This window comes from Harpia harpyja, chromosome Z, assembly GCF_026419915.1.
Source record: "Harpia harpyja isolate bHarHar1 chromosome Z, bHarHar1 primary haplotype, whole genome shotgun sequence".
NCBI lineage: Eukaryota > Metazoa > Chordata > Aves > Accipitriformes > Accipitridae > Harpia > Harpia harpyja.
In genome coordinates, this window is record NC_068969.1 from 99,538,655 (window position 1) to 99,560,945 (window position 22,291).

General features: G+C 39.2%; 1 protein-coding gene across 2 annotated transcripts in view; it reads right to left on the reverse strand.

Annotated features, from left to right (window-relative positions):
* Positions 1-7,019: 7,019 nt before the first annotated feature.
* PARP8 (poly(ADP-ribose) polymerase family member 8) overlaps positions 7,020-22,291 on the reverse strand; it is a 119,352-nt gene continuing 104,080 nt past the window's right edge. For both annotated transcript variants that reach the window (XM_052775733.1, XM_052775732.1), the window contains 10 exons: positions 21,803-21,868; positions 17,374-17,441; positions 16,966-17,014; positions 16,039-16,151; positions 15,801-15,873; positions 13,771-13,840; positions 12,127-12,203; positions 11,121-11,190; positions 8,051-8,135; positions 7,020-7,418 (listed from right to left, as the gene is read on the reverse strand). In XM_052775733.1, coding sequence (XP_052631693.1) covers positions 7,316-7,418; positions 8,051-8,135; positions 11,121-11,190; positions 12,127-12,203; positions 13,771-13,840; positions 15,801-15,873; positions 16,039-16,151; positions 16,966-17,014; positions 17,374-17,441; positions 21,803-21,868 — 774 coding nt within the window. In that variant the 3' untranslated portion in view covers positions 7,020-7,315. The remainder of the gene's footprint in view (positions 7,419-8,050; positions 8,136-11,120; positions 11,191-12,126; positions 12,204-13,770; positions 13,841-15,800; positions 15,874-16,038; positions 16,152-16,965; positions 17,015-17,373; positions 17,442-21,802; positions 21,869-22,291) is intronic.

A 22,291-nucleotide genomic window follows, 5' to 3' on the forward strand; every position in this document is an offset into this window, starting at 1 on the left:
AGGCTTTTGCAAGGCACTGAGCCCTAAAGTAAGCCTTTGTTATATTCCTTAAGATTGCTTCTCTTTAGTAACTAAAGAGCTTGCACTGTGCTGAGAGCTGAGGCATAGCAAAATTGTGGCCCTCAGCTACTATTGGTTTCATTCATTTACTGCAGCTCTATTTAAGCAGCCCCTCAATATTTCAGGTGGACAAATCCCTCTTGGAGGGGGCCCAGGCTGTGTGACCTGTGCAAAATTATTTGCTGCAATCTGCACTGCACAGTAATTCACAAAAAAGAAGTGGGTCAAGCATGCAAACACGGTTTAATGAATACAGCACATACTTTTTCCAGTGAACATATTTTCTTAGATTTTCTGCTCTTCCTCCTGTCAAAAAGGCAATGTGTGCATTTGAAAGCAGCTCTGGTCCATTGCAATAATTTTGTAGTGCTGTCAATTAATGTTTAGATTACTAATCTCTTGGGTCCCACATTGAACTGTTCAGCAGGTGAATACAATATGCCATAAACATTGTCAGTGGAAAAACTGACTATTGATGCATATTGAGAAAGCTTGTGATGCAGTGACTTGGAAGTGGAGTAGCAGTTAAGCCAAAGCTGGTATAAATGCTGTTCCTCCTGCTATCTGTGGGTATTGATTTTAATGAAGTCTGAGATTTCACCACTGTTTCAGTTCTTGTTTTGCAAGTTTGGAAGTCACTGTTTCTTCCAACTTTAAGGTCCCCAAAATATGGAGTATCTCTTCCATTACAGAATTCAAGCTCCAGCCTGTACACTCCAATCAAAGGCAAATTATCAGTCATTCAAGGTAGCGACGATGTATTTTTTCGTCTCTCCCATAGTTATATTTGTGTAAAATACTTAACAGCATTCAAAATAATAGTACCACTTTGACTTTTCCAATCCAAAATCTGCAATAACAAAATAATAAATTTAACAAAGCAAAAGCTAAAACTTTCAAAAGATACAAGTTAATATCCACCCATATAATTAAAATGAGCTCATAGGCAGTGAAAAAAAAAGTTCACTCACTGAATTAATAACCAGTCCCACAAATGTCTGCATATTTTATGAGCTGCAGATGTGCATTTATACTTTAAACATACCCACATTAAAGTACGACATGGTTTGTCATATATTTGCTCTGTTTTCATGACAAAAACAGCTCTACAGAAAACCAGAGGACTACTTCTTTAAAAACAATTATAAAATGCATCTTGAGATATCTTTATGCATTTATATAATACTGTACATGCAAAATACTGTTTTAATTCCAGTATCTCTATTTTGAACCAGTTGTGTAACCCATTTAGATAAACACAGCATGGAAAGCTGCTTTTACTGTTCATCTAAGTGTTTTTAGAAAGATCACTGCAGAAAACCTTTACTCCAATAATATATGTAAAAGCACTGTATAACCTTTAGATGTCGTTGAGATTAGCAGAAGTCAAGAAACTGCTTCAGATGCAGTTTAATTCTTAGACAACTGTTTTAACTTTGAACAGAGTTCTCAAAATAGTGCCCAAATGCACAGTACTTGTTGAACAAATTCTGATTTATTGAAAGTAAACATTTACATTGGCTACAATGTTATAACTGTTACAAAGCTGGATAAAAGAGGCTTAAATAGCAATAGAAAGCAAGTGCAGTAAAAAGTGAATAGAGAAAATATTTGGCCTTAGTGATCTTCTGGCAGTATTTACATTATGTACATTTTGTTAAATATTTGTAGTAACTCTAAGGCACCATAGGCTAAATAGCAGACTGCAATACTGTCTTGTGCACAGAATTTCATAAATTTATTTAGAGAAAAAAAGGCTGTAGAGTTAAAAGAAACATAGGCATATTTTATGTTTACATAAAGGAGTGGCTGCTTCTTAAAATTCAAAGATACTATATGTACTGGGTAAATTAAAAAATTATTTTTAGAACATTAAATTATATTGAATGTCTGTGTATAAGGACTATTTTTACTGACTTGCTGGTAAATGCTTAATGTAATCTATTCTTTAACAGGTTTTTCACACACTAGATATGTTCATCTAAAAACTACTTGAATTCTTTTTTTTTTTTTCCTTACAAAAGTCTTATGCCTAGTATGTATACAAAATCCCAATGCAAAGTGTAATGGGTAGTAATTTACATTGTAGCCGTTCTGTGGCAGACTGAAACTTAGCAAAAGTACGCAATCAAAATACTACGAAACAGCAGCTCAAGGTGTTTTATTCCCCCCGCTCTTGTCGGCAGCTGTTGCTGCAGCCGGTGAGCAGGGGTACGAAACTGCCACCCCAGGAAAGACAGAGGAGGTCAGCGCTTTCAGACCTGACATTTCCAAAACCAAATCTGGAAATTCAAAGTACTGGTGACATCGTTGTACATTTTATACATCACCATGCATGTAGAATGCCACTCTGCTTTGAGTAAATCTTCCTATTTTTGTTTATCCCCTTCTGAAGCAGAAGTGTCTCTCCACTTCTCAGTGCTTTAAGGAATAAATCTGATTATTATCACAGCCCTGGCTGACTAGTCTCAAGATCCTTTCTGAAAAACTTTCAGTGCTACACATCATCTTAACCACTCTCCAAACAACAGACCTCGGTCAGTTGAGTCAACAGGCCCACCCTTCACCTTGAGGTAGCGTTTGTAACACAGAGATTGTGCAGGACACCAGGTTAACGCTTCGGTTTTGCAAATAAAGTGCTGCAGGACCCTGCATGCCCCAAGAGACAAGGGGATGTGTGGCCAGCGCCAGCCGGGCTCTGCCGCAGGGCTGCCTGCACAAAGCCCGCAGCGCCGGCAGACAGTGGAGGGGCCGTGCGTGGCAAGGCTGGGCCCCGTCCGCCCTCCCAGCCCCTTCTCCCCCTCACCCTTGCCACCACGGCTGCCGTCCCGCCATGATGAAGCCAAGGAGAAGATGAATCCTGCTAACTCCCACCCGGGCCTACAGGCCAGGCGATGCGTCGGGATCTGCATGCTGACCCCATTGCAATGGGCCTCCGCCTCAGTGGCTTCTAAAAAACTTACCATGAGAGCCAGGAGCGACTAGTACAAAAACCACCTGCGTTTGTTCAAGGGCCTGGTCCTTAGCACCTCCAATGGGTGCTTAGCACAACGTGGGATCAGGCCCCAAACCTAACTGTTGTGAATATGCTAAGATTACAGAGTGCTTTTGCTCCCGTAGCATTAACTCCCTCGTACACTTTCTATCTGACTTACATTTTCGAGAGCCTAGAAGAAATCCATCTAAATTGACATAATGCTTAAGTAACTAGAAACTGGTTTTATGTTTGTTTAGGGTTTTTTTACTGTTTCTTTTAAAATCATGAATATCTGCATTCAGTTGTCCCTTTTTGGTTTTTTTTTTTTTTGCACTTTGCATTCATCCATGTTGGAAGTACGCTAATTGCTTCCACAGTAGTAAATGGTTTATAAGCAAAGTATAATTGATCTAAGCACAAAGTCTTCATTTGGAGTGATCTTGTATTTGTATTACCAAAAGCATAATCTTAGCATTATTCATCAGATGCGTTTTTAGTACCAACAGCTATAATATTAAAATTATACAGCATCAGTAACAGTTTTTCAAGGGCTTCACAGAAAAAATATAAGCATAAACAATTCCAGTGTCATCGACTAGTTCCTCTAAAATATTAAGCAGAATATCCCACAAACCGGCTATTTTATGATAAGTAATATGGAGCCAAAGACTCAGGTTATCAAAACAGTGTAGCGCTGCTGAAGAAAACAGAGCTATGCTGATTTGTATCATAACTCAAATTGTTTAACCCCTTGAATGCTAAATAGCTGCTTGAATCACAAGAAAGGTTTAAAAGCATCTTTTTGGATTCCTTTCTCAATGTTTAAAATATTCAGAAGCATAAATATGGCAATTCATAATTAGGGTGCAACATTAAGTTACTAACATAATTTTTCCATCAAACCTTCCCCATTTGAGGGCTTGTAATTTGTTACGGGATGTAGGAAGAAGTTAGAAAGTTCTTTCCCAAGAATTCCCTTGGTTGCTCCATGCTGGGCACGGTCACAGCTAGATAGCTATGGCTTCATGGAGATTTCTACCAAGAGACACAGTAGAGCCTGGGGCTCTATTTTCTTTGATTAAAAGCCACCTGTGAAAAGCCTACACCTTTACAGCAGGAGTTATAAAGATTGCTCTATCACCAATATGTGAGCATGATAACAGAGGAAGAGAAATGCAAGCAACGGCTTTGGGGATAACACAGGGTCCTACCTCAGATGACCCTGGCTTTTTATTTTTCATCCCCTGGAATCCATGTGAATGTAATCATTTGGAAGAATTTGGCAATATGCAACTTGCACCCTTGGGTAAAACCATGAGGGAAAAATCCTTCAAAGAAAATCTCCTACTCGGGCTTTTTCATTCCAGTTCTTGGTGAAAAAGTCTTTGTTTCAGCTTTGAAGTTTGCTATGAAAGGGCTATTTATTTTTGAGTAACAGACCCCCAAAGAACCTCCCTCTTTCCCCTCATCTTTTAAAAATGATGAGAACTAATACTTTGTTAAACAATCTGAAGACTCAGGTTCACCTGCAAATAATATAACACCTTAGAAGAAGTTTCTCGTTAATATATTGGCTAAAGAAGAAAGTGACTGGGTTACTCTGTAGCAAGTGAATTTTGGTTTAACTCAATTGCTGTTTGTGTGTGATACTGGGCTTGTGTCATTGCACTGTCCCCTACAGCGTGACACCTTCCCAGGTGGCCCAGCTGCCCTGGGCATGGTGCTGCCCCATACCTCCATGGGCTGTGTTTCCCCACACTGCAGCTTCGTCCTCCCAGTCCCTTTTCCTGCCACGCACCGTGTGGGACCTGAACTGCTAATGCTGCCTGTTAGTAATTCGGTGGCTCCTCTTTTTTTTTTTTTCTTTTCCTTCCTACCAGCAAACCCCTCATCCCTTCAGAACTACCTTTTTCCCTGAAAGGTTTTGCCCTCTCCCACTGCTTTGTAACACCTCTGCTCGTCACATTCTGCCTTTTACTGTTGGCCACCCTTCTCCCCCATGCCTAAGCCAGTCATCTCAGTACTCCCTGAAGTGGGCACCTTACAACACCCAGGCCTCCATATACCTCAGAGCCCTGCTTTCCCTCACGTTGTCCCTTCCTCCTGCTCATCTATTTAAAGCAAACCTCTGAGCAGTTTTAAAATTTGGCAGAGATGTTTTTTCCCCTCCCTTTTCCAGTGGTTGTACTTATGATGGCACCATGCATGGCCAGTAGCATGATCCCACTGTGCAAACCAAGCTGACTTGCTGCCATAGCTACATTCCAGGTTTCTTCCTTCAAGGTGTTCACTTGTGACCCTGCTGCAGGTTGAGGGGACAGGGAAGATGACTGTTTACTTGGCTTCTCCAGTTCACTCATGCTTATCTTTCTTTTCTCCTAGTTTTTTGAGAAGGCCTCCCAGAGTGGTGGACTATCAGCCCAGCAAGTCAACGTAGGGGGTATCTTTGTGCACTTGCTTCCTAGTTTCTTTTTGTTATGTAAAACATAGTGATTCAGACACATATGGCAGGACAAATTATAGAGGTGGTCATTCCAGGGTTTCAGCTCCACTTCTGAATTATGCTGATTTTGTGCACTTACACAACCTAAGCCAGTCCTTACGTAGACAGACAAATTTCAGGAATCCTCTTTGTTTCAAGAAGTTAACCTGTGTCCCAACACAAAAGATAAGAATTAGAGTTGTGATTTTCAAGTTAGGGGCCCACCAAATGGGGTTGAAAGTCAATGGAAATTCAATAGCAAAACAGGGATTTGCAAACAGGATTGGCTTTACAGGTCTGGATGTGAACCCAGAAAAACTGAAGTCCCCAGCAAGTATGCTAAAATACATCTCAAAGTATGTGCTCCTAGGCCCAATAACACTATTTTACTCGTAGGGCCCATCAACTGCAGCAAGTAATAAGGGAGTGTAGCTTGAACTAGAAAGAAGGCATCACCCATTACAGCATATCTAATGCAGTTCTGTTTAAAAGAAACAAACATGCCTATGCTCTGTTGTGCTGTTATTTGGCTCTTCAGTATTTTTATTATGGAAATAACATAATAGAGGATTCAGTCTATTTTTGCTTTCTGAGGTGGCTTGTAATAGTTGCACTGATGGGCAAGTTGAACTGCTCTCCATATTCAAGGGTGTGATTGATGCTTCAGGATGGCTACCGTGAGGGCCACCAAGGGCACTTGGCAGGGCACAGGATATGCCTTATGCCTTGGAGAGTAGCCCCCCCTGCCACCTGTGTTGCCATCATGTTCACTTGGAAAAAACGTTTATTAATGTAAAGGATAGAGAGATCTGAATTGGTTTGTTTTCCCTTAGGAATAAATTAATAAAAATATTTCAACAAGTCAGTAAAATTTTGCACTTGTTTGTATTTTCTGATGTATCAATAATCAACTCAATCATGTAAAAGCCTTAATTCATCATGTACTTTTAAATATGTGACTAAATTTAACCACAGAGCAGCTTCACTGAAGTTGAGATGAAAATGTGACCTAGTATATAAAAACCAAATTTGTGAAAAGGAAGTTAAGAGCTTCAGGATTTCCAGATGTTTGCTAGGCTTGTATAATTAAAAAATGCAACTGAGCCACTTAATAGATAAGACAGTGTTTCCAGAGAAGATCAAGAAAACTAAACATACACCATCACATTCATTACTTTTTGCTTTGTTTCACTCATTAAATAAAAAATGTATTGTTGTTTTGACCTTTGACTCTAAATCCTAGCTGTATTTGTGTAAAATAAAATGAATCAAATATAACTGCAGGTAACCAATCTCTTTAATTTGACATGTTCCAGACAACCTTTTATTGTGTTTAAATATGAGAATATTTTACTTATTGCAAAGTATCCTGCATAATACAGGTGCTCCGCTATAAAATCTTCTCTCTCACTTATAATTCAGTCATTCTAAATTTAAAATACCAGTATACAGTACTAAAACCTCCAATTGAAGTTTAATATAAAAATATCAGCACAAAACTCCTTTTTAAAGTCTGTTTATTGTCAGCAAGCCAAATGCCTGTTTAATTATTATTAGTTGTAGTATATTAATAGACTTTGCACCCCTACAGTTGCTAATTCATACCATCTCAGGTATTTTGATGAGATAAGAAATACTAAGTAAGAAAACAGTAAGTATTCAAAGGGTTAATTTGCTAATAATAATAATAATAATAATAATAATAAATTAGTTTTTTGCATCTTCTTCAGTTCAAAATCCAGCTTTGAGACTGAGGAAGGCTTCCAAATCACGTCAATTAAATAAGAGTGGTCCTTTTAACCAGTAGCAGTTTGATTGCCAATGACTCGAAGAATCTCTTTATGAATGCTTGGTTCCTGTGTATTTATACTTGTATCACCCACTTGACCATCTTCATAACTAAAAAAAAAGTACAGAAAGTAAATCAAATTAGTGTTTTATTAATCTACCTAAAAACATCCAAAACTGTTTCACTCAATAATCAAGAGTGCTTATTCCATATGTTAGCATGTTTCTACGAAAATGCTCTGCTGCACTGCACCATTATATGCAGATCCTAAACTCTAGAGAGTGAAGGGTAAGGCTGCCATTGCCATTGAAACCCTGAGGCTGAATACACCACTAGGACCCAAAGGAGACAAGTTATAAGAGGTGAGGGAGGAAATGCTTATATCATAGGCAGGAAGCCTTTAATGAATTCCTCAGCTTTCAAACATACAGCCAGATAGAAATGGTATTTTATGATACATGGATAGACTTACTGTAACATGAGGTAATGCTATAGAGTGGGAAAAATCAGTAACTCTCCATTCATTTATTCTATAACAAAACCACTACTAAACCTTTGTCACTAGCTTATCCATACATTTCCTAAGAAAATTAAGTACAGAGAAAGATAAAAAATGAAGTGATACTGAAAAGTATTGGGAAGAAATGTCTCTTATCTAATTCAATTAAAACTATTGGAGGGAACAGGGGGAAAAGGTCTAGGACAAACAGAAGTTGAATGTTAAAAGAAGCTTTGTACTCACACAAAGAAAAATCTTGTACACACATGGTCCGTATTGGGAACTACCCATATCTCTCCATGTTTGTGCAGATCCGATGAGGTTATCACTGTCAGGGAAAGAATAAATTTCATAGTGATGAAAACATGCCTGGAAAATACTGCTTTAAAAGATTTGCTTTTTTATACACTTTAAATAGCCTTCTGGGAATGTGTGCTTTTACACTGCTCATATGTGGTGTGGCATAGACTCTGATCTGGCTGCTAGTACAAACAGGGAGATGAACTCAATTCTTGTTTCCAAAATATATTTTCCAGAAAACATAGATAATTGATGTATGGGAGCCAGTTGCTAATTGGAATGAAAAATGAAAAAGTGTATTTATTAAAAACTGATTTTAAATGGCCACGGGGCTGTTAAGGAGTATCTGAGTCAACTAAACAGCCTTTGGAACAGAGATACTTATGTTTGATGATGGCTGAGCCAAAAATAAGACGTAAAAGACAAAGCCTGAAACTGAGATATGACAAATTTGGGATTTGCAATACTACCAAGTATTTTAAAAAATTAAGCACAGCAATTATAACTCAAGGGGATCACAAAGCTTGCCAAAACTTGCTCAATGTTTAAAAAACAGCAATGTATTTGATGATAGGTTGTTTACCAGCAGAATGACAACACAGGAAAGAAACGTTTTCATTGCTAGGTAGAAGCTACACCATCAATCTGTATTTGAAAAGATTTCTATAAATGCATTTAAACAGCATCTTTCTGGACAAGTTGTCCAACTGTGGGATAAGCAGGTTCACAGTGTGCTGGGTGAAGAACTAGCTGAAGGGCAGAGCTCAAAGGGTTGTAGTGAATGGGACTACATCTGACTGGTGACTGGTCACCAGTGGTGTTCCTCAGGGCTCAATTCTAGGGCCAGTGCTGTTCAATATATTTCTCAATGATCTGGGTGCAGGAGTTGAATGCACCATTAGCAAGTTTGCTGATGATACCAAACTGGGAGGTGCTGTTGACTCTCTTGAGGGACAAGAGGCCTTGCAGAAGGATCTAGATAGATGGAGCACTGGGCATTCATTAATGGCATGAAATTTAACAAATGACGGATTCTGCACCTAGGATGGAGTAATGCTGGGCACCAGTATAAATTGGGAGAGGAGTGGCTGGAGAACAGCCCTGCGGAAAGGGATCTGGTGGTGCTGGTCGACAGCAGGCTCGATGTGAGTCAGCAGTGTGCCCTGGCAGCCCAGAGGGCAAACCCCATCCCGGGGTACATCAAAGACAGTATCACCAGCCGGTCAAAAGAGGTGATTATCCTGCTGTATTCAGCATTTGTGGCGGCCTCACCTTGAGTGTTCTGTGCAGTTCTGGGCCCCACAATTTAAGAAGGATGTGAAGGTCCTTGAATGCATCCAGAGGACAGCAACAAAGCTGGTGAGAGGGCTGGAAGGAATGTCCTGTGAGGAACAGCTAAGGATTTGGGGCTTGTCTAGTTTGGAGAAGAGGAGGCTGAGGGGCAACCCCATTGCTCTCTGCAGCTTCCTGAGGGGGCAAGCGGAGAGGGAGGTGCTGGTCCCTTCTCCCTGGTATCCAGTGATAGGACAATTGCGAATGGTTCAAAGCTGCATCAGGAGAGGTTTAGACTGGACATTAGGAAGCGTTTCTTTACTGAGAGAGTGGTCAAACACTGGAACAGGCTTCCTAGAGGGGTGGTCAATGCCCCAAGCCTGTCAGTGTTGAAGAGGCATTTGGACAATGCCCTTAATAACATGCTTTAGCTTTTGGTCAGCCCTGAAGTGGTCAGGTGGTTGGACTAGATGACTGTTGTAGGTCCCTTCCAACAGAGAGTCTAGTCTATTCTGTTCTAACACTACCATGATTAAATGTATATTCAATTTTGATGTAATTTCTTCCATGAATCGTAATTTTTAACCATCATTTCTCTCTTGCAATTAATTTTATTTATAATCTATATTAACCACCTACCTTAAACACTTCTTTTCACAGAAAAATGAAGTAATTATGAATGCTGTAAAATATATTTTATCAAATATTTAAAATTCACCCTTATAAAATTGATAATCCATCAATAAGTGTGAGGAAAGAACAGCATGGATAAAAAGTCCCTATTTGTATTTAGAAACTGTAGGCATTAAAGGCCAAGTTAATTCTAGTAAACCCTAGATTCATTTAGTATTTTATTCTGAAAGTTTTAGAACTAATTTTATGAATTTTTCTGTCCAGGTCAAATTGCATTTTCATGTTGACTGATATCTCCTTAATCATATTAAATACTTCACTTGAACATTCTCAAAAAAATATGTATTAAAAAGTAGCATATATAGCTTGAATCTTCCATTTTGAAATAACATCTTTTCCACTGTCTGTCTTAATTTTTACTTCAAAAAATAAACTAATGCTCCAAATGAAGGGAAAACTGAGTTTAATATAATTTCTTTCTGTTTGGCCAATGAGACCGATTACCAATTACTGGTACAATTCTTATTCAAATTTCATAATTCTTTGTTCTCAAAACCTGCTGAGGTTTCATTAGTTATTAAAAGAATGGCCAAGTCTTTCACAAATGACTGTACTCATATGCACTGGATTTTAACTCCACAAAATTTCTGAAGCAGTCAGAGAGGACAGGTTACCGTATGAACAATGTATTTGCCTGAACAGTGAAAAATTATTTGGAAATTCAACAGGAAAGCTGTTTTTTTGTGACTTTTAAGTGTTTAATGCATTTGTCAAGAGCTTGCAGAAAGTCAGTGTTTCAAATAAAGGCCACAACTTGGGTTATCTTGATGGCTTAGGAATATGATCACATTTGAAAGACAGACCAGATGATCAGTTGCTATGTGCATATAATTATTTAATGAAAATTCAGCATGTGTTACAGGTTTTGTTTGAAAAGGGAAACATTCTGAACTGAAATATAAAGTTCAGCTATTAAGCAAGTACTCATACGCCTACCAGGAGTCTCCCACCTCAAAACAACCAATCCTAGAACTAAAGGTCTCACTGATTTGCATCCAGTAACACCGTGTCCATGACTAAAGCAGTTTTTCAAGGGCTTTCAGCTTACCTTCACATAAGGCTATGCATTTTAAGTTACGGCTTTGCAAAAATTGTGACTGTTGTCCCTTCTTCTGTGACTGAGATGTAAAAACATGAGAAAACTTAATTAGTGCAGTAAGACAAACTGAGTGAAAAACTAACAATGGAGAGGGCTGCTATTTTCAGTAATTTATTAATTAACAAAGATAGAGGCAGTCTTTCTAAAACATTTCCATTGTATTTCTAAATGTAATAGAATTTCTAAAAACATTTATATTATTTGCTTGGATTATTATAGGAGACATTGGAACTCCTTTACCCAGAAAAAAAGTTCCTAATTATTACAGAATGAATAATATTAGAAATATCAGAACATTACTGATAAACAAATTGATAGCAGGAAAAAAAGGGTGAATTTGATCACCATTTCTTTGGCCACTACCCTGATACTTTACTGGCCTTCCCATTTCTGAGGGCTTCTGCTGTTACATACAAACCTCTCTCCAAAGCCAGATTATCCTGTAGTATCTATGTGTTAACTATGGAGACAGATGTAAGATTTCTTTCTCAAAATTTAGCCCTACACATAAATGCTATGAGTTTCCTTTAGATAAAGCAGAATTGTAATGGTTTAATATGTAAAAACCATGGAAAAGAAAAACTGACTTGCGATAAATGAAACGCTACTCATTTTCCGGCAATAACCACTCTCAGTTCCTTTTGCATCCTTCTGCAAGTCTAGAAATCAGAAAGCAAGGGCTTGCTAAGGGTCATAATGCAAACTGTATTTCATTTTCATTCTCTTCCTAAATTCTTCTTCTTGGAAAAGAAGGGCACAAGACCTGCAGTATACCCCATAAATTGTTACTAAAAGCAGTTGGGCTGTATTTGATGTTTGTCGTCTCTGAAGTTGTTGCTTTCGTTCAGTAAAATAAAACTGTTAGCTTTCACAAAGGGAATATTACGTCCTTGTCAGATATCAGGTTCCCAAGCATAAACCCATAAATCTTCCAGAGATGGCTGATGTACTGTACCTGTGATGTAGTACTGCCCTTACTGCCTGAAGCTGGTTCATCTTTAGCTGACACCTTCTGCTGCTTCTTGTTCATCCCTAGGAATATTAAAATCATGTAAGATACCCTGTAAGATACATATAAATACCATAATAAACAAAGTTAAGTATGGAAAATGAAACAGGTAGCACAGTGGGAATCACAGTCCTGTGCATGGCACGCAAAAGACTAGTTAACTTTGTCATAGAATACCTCAATTTAATCCTGGAAATTACCAGTACATCTGCATGTATTGCAAAGACCTTAGGAAAGTCAAGTTAGCATTAAGTGCAAAAGCAGATAAACATGAGCTTTAATGCCACTGAATTCAGCTCAGGAATGCTCTTAGGTGATGGCTTAACAGAGTTGCATGTCAGCATGTCTTGAGTCTAACTGACTCTACTCAGGCTGAAGTAACATAGTCTGATTTATTGTGGGTGGGATAGTAAAATGACAAAAGAAAGAACTTTAGATATTAATCTTTAAGACTTTATTTAGACTTATTCAAAGTCCATTTAATTTTTAGGAGTAGTTAATTTATTTAAAGTTTTAAAGTCTACCTTGGTTAATTAATTTATCTACAAATAAAAGTATTAAATTACTTGTCAGCCACATTGGATCCAATTTCTATCGCAGAAATCTAAACACCTACATTTGTGTCTTAGATATCTTTTATATTCCTTATGTTGGTTTATATAAAATTTGTGTACTGTATGCTACTACAGGCTTCCTTGCCTTTCCAGTATCCCATCTTTCTTGGCAGTTTGCAAACACAGAATGAATTATGAGGAAGTTTAACTCTTTGAAGGAACAGGGAGTGTAGAACTCCTCCGTGTTTTTTACTGGCATCAAATATTACATACTTCAAAGGAAAACAGGCCTCCTTTTTGGAGGAGACTAGATGGAAGGGACCAAGAAAGGTAGAGAGATGAGAAAAAACACATTAAAGCTGACAAAGCAGTGTTGTCCAAAAAGGGCATTTTGTTAGATGATGATACTGCATCCTGCACTTTTAGTGAGTCCTAAAAAGTTTCCACACTTGTATCATCTCTGAAAAGCTAAAAGTGCATTTAGAGATTATTGATATTGAAATTCAATAAACAGTAGTATATCTTGTTCTTATTATACTTCCATTTATGATTTAATTCTTATATGGAAAACTCTGCATGACTCACTTTTGGATTTACTAGTGGGACAAATTATGTTCTCTCCCCTTCCCATGCTAAAATAAACACACTGTCCTGTACCTTCTGCATAATCCTGACATGGCAATACCTGGGAATATGCTTAAATATACACAGTTGAACATGTCTATTGATGAATATTTGTTTTGTCAGATCAGGTCGTAAAAGCCCATGAATCCATAGATAATGTTTGATGGACTTAGGCAGATACTAACAAAAAATCACAAATTCAAGCACAGTTTCAAGATACTCAGTACCTTGGAAAATGAGGACAGGAATTTAATAAGGGAATTTAGATTTTCTCTTTTTTGAATAAATTAAATCTTGGTCAACAAAGATAAAATTTAATACAGTGTTGTAAACTGTGATGCTGGTAAGAAAAGCAGTAGACTAAGATACCCCCCTATATTTCTCCAACTTTAGAGTGATTTATAAATATCACCTGAGTAACCAAATGATATGCTTGACAATGGACTAAGGTAGATTCCACTTCCAAACATTGCACCATGGAGCTGAAAAAGAGCGGAGTGATTGTTTAACATTAATTTGGTTACCTGGACAAAATAATAATGATAGGATCAGGTTGTAATGTAGATAAGCATCTGTCCCACCGCACTGATTTACTGCCTGGTAATAAATGGTGTTCAAAGAAGTCTTTAAAAAAATCATGCTGCGAATAGACAACTAAAATACTGTATATTCTGGAAACCATGTCAAAATACCCAAACATAATTTTACATCAGATTTATACATAAAATTGCATTTTCTGGTTTTTAATCTAACATTACCATGGAGGATGCCTACAGAGGGTGCTTCCGTACATGGCCAAATACACCTCAGCCTTAACAAGTCTGAGCAAGCTCAGCATGGGTCTCACACCAAAACCTTGGCAGAAAGCACAGCCTCAGCCGGCCTCTGAATCAACAGCAGCAACAACTGCTTTTGTTTTCTTTAAGGTAAGAAATGAAAAGATGGTGATGACACTGGTCATATGCTATAGAAAAATTTAGTCACTAGTTCAGCCTGAGTACTGGAGGAATAGGTTCAATCAAGCTTTTTGCCTGAGCCAATTCAGACATGCTTATCCCATCACTGCAGGACTGCGTTTTAGCCACAAAGCTACTAGCTGTCTGAAAATAATAGAGGAAAGGGAAGACTCTTCTTCACCAACATCACTGTTCCATGTCATGAAGCTTGGGCTAAGCAACAGAAGTGAGAATTTTTTATTAGCCCTGCAGTCATTTTCTTGTCTGGAAAGGGGGACGTATGGGTTTCACTTCTCCTCCAGGGACTGACTGCTTTATGTGGAAAAGCCTTTAAAGAAAACACATCAAGTAGTTGTTGGAGCACAAATGAGAACCCAGAGTATCTCCTACCTAGGTAGATGTTACAACCAGTGGGCTTAAGAGTCATGCTCACCCTTATTTCTTTCTTCCGACCCAATGATATCTACATTGCCTCTGCAATGTGCCAGAGCTCTCACAGGAATGTGCAAACATGCTTTCACTCCTCCAGATGCTACAATGTTGTAAAGGATCCTTGGTGAGCAGATATTTTTCCTGACTGGTTGGTACTGGGGTAAATAGGATGAACTGGGCTCAGGATATGCCTTAGGAGTATGAGAGATGTAAAAATGATGACTTATAGAAAATAGGGCTTTACTGCTTCCTCCTATTCCCAGTATCTCAACCCTCAACAAAAAAATAAGCATAAACAAAGCGGTTTACTTTGGTGAACTTTGGTGTGTAAATCCTGCTTTCTTGGGGAATTATCTTCCAAAGATACTAATAAAAACACCCAAAACACTAAGAGGAATAGCAGCGATTTCCTTTTGCTTTTTTATAGTGTCCTTAGTTAGCACCCTGGGATCCTCCTCCAAGGTATCATGGACTCAGCTGTAGAGAAGAGCTGTCAAAACCCTGATGCTAAAATACTCTGAGTTACAGCTTCCCAGTCCCGCTGATACTGCCTAGTTTGCTCTGCAATAGTGGTCTCCTGATGATCTAGTCTGAGAAAACGAACTGAACTTTGCAATAGCTCTCTCCTGGCCAGTACACTCATATTTCCATTCCCAAGGAAACCAGAAGAGAAGAGAAGATGCTGTAAACCCAGTTCCTGTAAATCTAGTATGCTCTTGGATCCTATAACACTGAGATATTTCATGTAGCTCTAAATTTTAATCCCAAGACTGCTTTTAAGCAGTACCGAGCTAAGCCTCCTGGAGGTGCTGCTCTGCAATGTAAAACTGAAACACTGATTCCAGCAATAGGATTTTCTAGCTATTTTAGCAGATGCATTATTTATTTTAACTGCATCAGAAAAGTAGCTTTTCCAGGAAACGAGAGGGTATTTGAAATCATCCCTTTTTTCCACTTATATGACTACCAGAACCACACCTCCTGAAAACTTGTCTAAGCTAGTATGTAATCAAGCATGCACAGTTTAGTTAAAGCTATTTAGTCTACTATTTACCTGCAGCCTCGTGTTGGAAGCAACAACTAAGCCGTTCCTCAGGATGGAATGCCAATTTTCAATGTGTGAACCACTGAAAAATGAAAAAGAAGGCGTAAAATTCCACAGTGTAAAATGCAAAATGAAATCAGTAGTCCTTTAAAACAATAAATTCCCAGCTGTAAACCTCAAACAGCAAGAACAAAAAAATAGCATGGCATTTTGACAACCTTTGATTAATATGAATATATGTACTTACTGAAATGCAAATGTACTTCCGTAGAGATTTTTAGCAGCTCGGAAATTGGATTCTTTGGCTGGTGGACTGCTGAGAAGTAGGAACTGGTGGGGAGTGTGCATAAACTTTAGTTGCTGTAAAATATAACCGTGCACAAGTGAAAAGAAGTTGATTAACACAAAAGCATTGTATTTCCATAATGGTAGTTCTTAAGATACCATGCTGTTTCACACAATACATGACTGCATCTAAATAGCGACATGAACTAAGTTGAAATTGGTCTTATTACCATAGTTTTTACCTGAAATCAAACAGTAAAAATGTCTTCCAGTTTAGGAACCATACGGAAGTTTCTGAAACAGATTTCAGCCCAATATGGTTCTAGTAAAGTAATTAAATTGAACAATTTCATCATGGTATTCTGATCAGAGCTGGCTTTGAATTAAGGTTTGGATTTGATAGGTTGCAGATTATTATGCCCTTCATCAGAGGCACAAATACTCAGAAATGAATCTCAACACCATCCCTCTAAAATTGAAGAGCTATACTTTTTTTAAGGTGTACTCATATGTGGATCTCCTGGTACATCATGTTTGTGTGCACTACTTTTTGTACAATTCTGTATCTAATGTTCTACATGGTAACAAAACAAATAGTGAAGTTATTCTCATCCAATCTCAGATGACTACAAGGTAGACACCTGTATTTAAGCTACTCACCTCAAACAGGCTTTTTACAAACATTATTCCTTTGACCTATTTTAGGTATTCACAGCATGATTCTATGAGTCATGACCTGAAACTGCCTATTTCTCTCCCTAGTCTATTAATGGAGTCCATGTGATTAGTTTGAATGTAGACATCTATGTTTGGCTAGGAGACTCCCACCTAAAATGTTAATACAAGCCATGAGAAATGAGAAAATAACAAAGAACCCACAGACACTTACCCTGTTCACCGGTAGCTTCACAATATGTGATCTATTACTAGAAATAACCCTAAAATAAGAAACAGTTAGATGTGTTAGACATGGTAACCAAACAGAACTTTTCTTAAAAATGTTATGAATGGCCACCACAAAGGTCCCAGCTGCAGGCCTTTGAACCTATCAGATAGAAGTAGACCAAATCTTGACTAGAAAATTAGATCAGAGGCTGTACAAACAAGCTGGAGTCTTTCCAGTGTTTTCAGAGGACCCAGATGATGTCCAGAAACAGTACAGAAATACCTAAAGTTGCAAATGTCAACCCTGACATTAATTCTTAAGGTGAGCTTATACCAAATTATATTGGTGAAGTGATTATTCATTAAACTTGGTACTTCAGTAATTCTCATCTCATGTGAGTCAATTTTATACCATTGTAGAAGAGGATGTGCAAGCGGGTCTTGTTTATCCATTTGCTTCTTTATTTCCAAGTAAGGTGCCTAGAAAAGAGTAATTATGTTCTTTATTTCTAGTTGAAATCATAAGGTTAAATTTTATATGTTACATTGCCCATGATTTCATCTATTAAAATGAATACATGGGACTCATTATTAGGCTTAAATCACAATTTTACTGACATTTAGCGTTGTACAGTTATAAATGTGTTTTGACAACAAGAAGAACTAATACAGCAATTATTTTCCCTGGAGAAAAATAATAAGCATATAATTAGCATCAAAATGAGTATATTATAGCAAACATTGGTGATCTCAGGGAGAACAGCAGAAGACATCTATATAAGTTCAGTTCTTGGATTAAGAAATTGGACTGGAACTTCACAAAATTAAGTATCTCAAAATACACCAAGATAATCCACTCCATTTTTTTTTACTGTTTCATGGTATAAACTGGTAAAGTAAAATACTGTATCAGCTTATAATTCCTTTGAAAACCTTTCTTGATTTCAATCACAGTGCAAAGCATCCCTTTAAAGCCCTTCAGTCCAAGAATTACTTTAACATTTAAAAAAGCAAAATGGTGGTTATTCTTCTTTTTAAAAGACATTATATTATGTAACAGAAATACATGATTTTTGAAATTTTTACAAGATGTTACATTAAGTAACAAAAATATGTTCATTTTAATTTTCAATTTATTTCACTCCTCTCTATACACCTCATTCTTCATTCCAGAATCCTAAAGTACTTTACAAATACATATAAAGTAAGATCTATAAACTGTTGTGACGTTAACGTTTATATAGCAGTTGGAGAAGCAAGGTACATGGGAGGGCTCATAGAGAGGGCTTTAAACTAGGTTTGAAGGGGGTAAGGGATAAAACTAGGTGCGCCAGAGATGAGCCTGGGGGCAGCGTTCCGATGTTAGGGGTGGATTCAATAACCCAGCTCAAATGCATCTATGCCAATGCACGCAGCATGGGCAATAAACAGGAGGAGCTGGAAGCCATCGTGCAGCAGGATAGCTATGACTTAGTCGCCATCACGGAAACATGGTGGGACAACTCCCATGACTGGAGTGCTGCAATGGATGGCTATAAGCTCTTCAGAAGGGATAGGCAAGGTAGAAGAGGTGGTGGGGTGGCTCTCTATGTTAGGGAAGGTTTTGGCTGTACAGAGCTACACGATTGTGATGACAAGGTGGAGTGCTTATGGGTGAGGATGAGAGGGAAAACCAGTAAGGCAGATATTGTGCTGGGAGTCTGTTATAGACCACCCGACCAGGTTGAAGAGACAGATGAATCATTCTACAAGCGGCTGGCAGTAGTGTCAGAATCGTGTGCCCTTGTCCTTGTGGGGGACTTTAACTTTCCAGACATCTGCTGGAAATACAACACAGCAGAGAGTAAACAATCTAGGAGGTTCCTGGAGTGTGTGGAAGATAACTTCTTGACACAGCTGGTAGGTGAGCCAACCAGGGGAGGAGCCTTGCTAGATCTATTGTTTACAAACAGGGAAGGACTGGTGGGAGGTGTGATGGTCGGAGGCCGTCTCAGGCTTAGCGACCATGAAATGATAGAATTTTCAATTCTTGGTGAGGCAAGGAAGGTGGTCAGCAAAACCACCACTATGGACTTCCGGAGGGCTAACTTTGGCCTCTTCGAGGCACTGGTTGAGAGAGTCCCTTGGGTGACGGTCCTGAAGGGCAAAGGGGTCCAGGAGGGATGGACATTCTTTAAGAAGGAAATCTTAATGGCTCAGGACCAGGCTATTCCCATGTGCCACAAGTCGAACTGCTGAGGAAAATGACCGGCCTGGCTGAACAGGAAGCTTTTGCTAGGAGTCAAGACAAAAAGGAGAGTTTATCATCTCTGGAGGAAAGGGCGGGCAACTTGGGAGGAGTACAGGGATCTTGTTAGATCATACAGAGAGAAAATTAGAAAGGCAAAAGCTCAGCTAGAACTAAATCTGGCCACTAGTGTAAGGGACAACAAAAAATGTTTTTACAAATATGTTAACAGTAAAAAGAATCCCAAGGAGAATATCTATCCTTTAATGGATACAGAACGTAGCAACCAGAGATGAGGAAAAGGCTGAGGTACTTAATGCCTTCTTTGCCTCAGTCTTTAATAGGGAGACCAGTTATCCTCAGGGTACTCTGCCCCCTTAGCTGGAAGGTAAGGATGAAGAGCATAACATTACCCCCTTAATCCAGGAGGAAATAGTTAGTGACCTACTACGCCATCTGGACACGCACAAGTCTATGGGACCAGATGGGATCCATCCAACAGTACTGAGGGAGCTGGCAGAGGTCCTTGCCAAGCCACTCTCTATCATCTATCAGCGATCCTGGTCAACAGGGGAGGTCCCAGAGGACTGGAGGCTTGCCAGTGTGACTCCCATTTACAAGAAGGGTCGGAGGGAGGATCCAGGGAACTACAGGCCTGTCAGCCTCACCTCAGTACCGGGGAAGGTTATGGAATGGTTTGTCTTGAGAGCACTCACATGGCAACTCCAGGATAAGAAGGGGATCCAGCCCAGTCAGCATGGGTTTACGAAAGGCAGGTCCTGCTTGACCAACCTGATCTCCTTCTATGACCAGGTGACCCGCCAAGTGGATGAGGGAAAAGCTGTGGATGTTATCTTCCTTGACTTCAGCAAGGCCTTTGACACTGTCTCTCATGGCATACTCTTTGAGAAGCTGGCGTCTCATGGCTTGGATAAGTGTACTCTTCGCTGGGTGAAAAACTGGCTGGATGGACGAGCCCAGAGGGTTGTGGTGAATGGGGTGAAATCCAGTTGGCGGTGGGTCGCTAGTGGTGTTCCCCAGGGCTCGGTGTTGGGGCTGGTTCTCTTTAATATCTTTATCAATGATTTGGATGAGGGGATTGAGTGCACCCTCAGCAAGTTTGCAGATGACACCAAGTTGGGAGGCAGGGTCGTCTGCTTGAGGGTAGGGAGGCTCTACAAAGAGATCTGGACAGGCTGGATCGATGGGCTGAGGGCAATCATATGAAGTTCAACAAGGCCAAGTGCCGGGTCCTGCACTTGGGTCACAGCAACCCCATGCAGCACTACAGGCTTGGGGAAGAGTGGCTGGAAAGCTGCCCGGCAGAGAAAGACCTGGGGGTGCTGGTTGACAGCCAGCTGAATATGAGCCAGCAGTGTGCCCAGGTGGCCAAGAAGGCCAATCGCATCCTAGCCTGTATCAGAAACAGTGTGGCCAGCAGGAACAGGGAGGTGGTTGTTCCCCTGTACTCGGCACTGGTGAGGCCGCACCTCGAGTACTGTGTTCAGTTTTGGGCCCCTCACTACAAGAAAGACATTGAGGTGCTGGAGTGTGTCCAGAGAAGGGCAACCAAGTTGGTGAGGGGCCTGGAGCACAAGTCTTATGAGGAACGGCTGAGGGAATTCGGGTTGTTTAGTCTGGAGAAAAGGAGGCTGAGGGGAGACCTTATCGCTCTCTACAACTACCTGAAAGGAGGTTGTAGTGAGGTGGGTGCTGGTCTCTTCTGTCAGGTGGCTGGAGATAGGAAAAGAGGAAATGGCCTCAAGTTGAGGAAGGGAGATTTAGGTTAGATATTAGGAAAAATTTTTTTACTGAGAGGGTTGTCAGACATTGGAGTAGGCTGCCCAGGGAAGTGGTTGAGTCACCATCCCTGGAGGTATTCAAAAAGCAAGTAGATGGGGTACTTCAGGACATGGTTTAGTGGGCATGGTTGATGGTTCGACTCAATGATCTTGAAGGTCTTTTCCAACCTAAATGATTCTATGATTCTATAAAGTAATATCTATAAACTGTTGTGAGGTTAACGTTTATATAGCAGTTGGAGAAGCAAGGTACATGGGAGAGATTTCAATAATCAGTTATAATCAGGTGGGCTGTTTGGGAAAGGAAGTGTAACAATAAACGTAAATATGGCTATCAGATCCTGTTCCGCTGTGAATATTGAGAAATCATATGGTAGTAATCCTGAGAGAACCAATCTTCCAAGTCCCCAACCATACTTAGTCGATCAAGTGTTTTGCTATAATAGGAATAAAGCTATCATTCAGAACAGTGTCACAAAATCAATTGATTTTGCTTTGGAAATAAAAGACCCAGTCTGGCATTGATATTTCCAGAAATGCAGCAATTGGTGATTATCTCATTACAATGCCCCATTCTGCTGTTATCTCTTATTTAAACTTCAAAAGATCTGAGTTCTACTTCATCACTCTTATTTGACTGACATTATGGATACTCTAGGTTTGTTATTTTTAACACACATGTTAATATTATTACAGGTCTATAGGAAAAAGATGATGCTGTTGACATCCCCCCCATCATAGGCAAGCACTGTAACAACATCTTCCTAGTTCTAGAAATAGCAATTAAGTTAGGTAAAGATTTCTGAACTCACCTGTGTCATCTCTCTAATAGAAGTGATACTGTCCAATGCTTTCATGACTCGGTCATAATTCTTCTTCTGATGTAGCATAAAATAAGCAAATTAAAAGAATATTAGTCTGTGGCTCTACAAAACCCTGAATTCTTTGAGTGTGTATAAAACCAAAGCTAGGACGAATGTTCAGCAAACCAATCCTTTCAAACATTTCTAACCAATAGCTTCCTTCTACCTCACACATAGACTCTCTTATTCATAGTCCAGGAAAATTCCCCCCCCCCCCAAAAATATTATCATGTTGGTTTTTCTTGAATTTCCTGGAATCTCCAAGACACTCAAAAAATTAGCTCACTTTTTAAACAAGTATTTGTAACTAAACACACGTTCTGAGTTATTTGGACAACATGATATTAAGTTAAATAATGCAGTGACCAAATAGATTTTAAATAAAATGCTAAATAAACAGATGTATCTACTTTGCTAACAGCTCTATAAAACATCAGA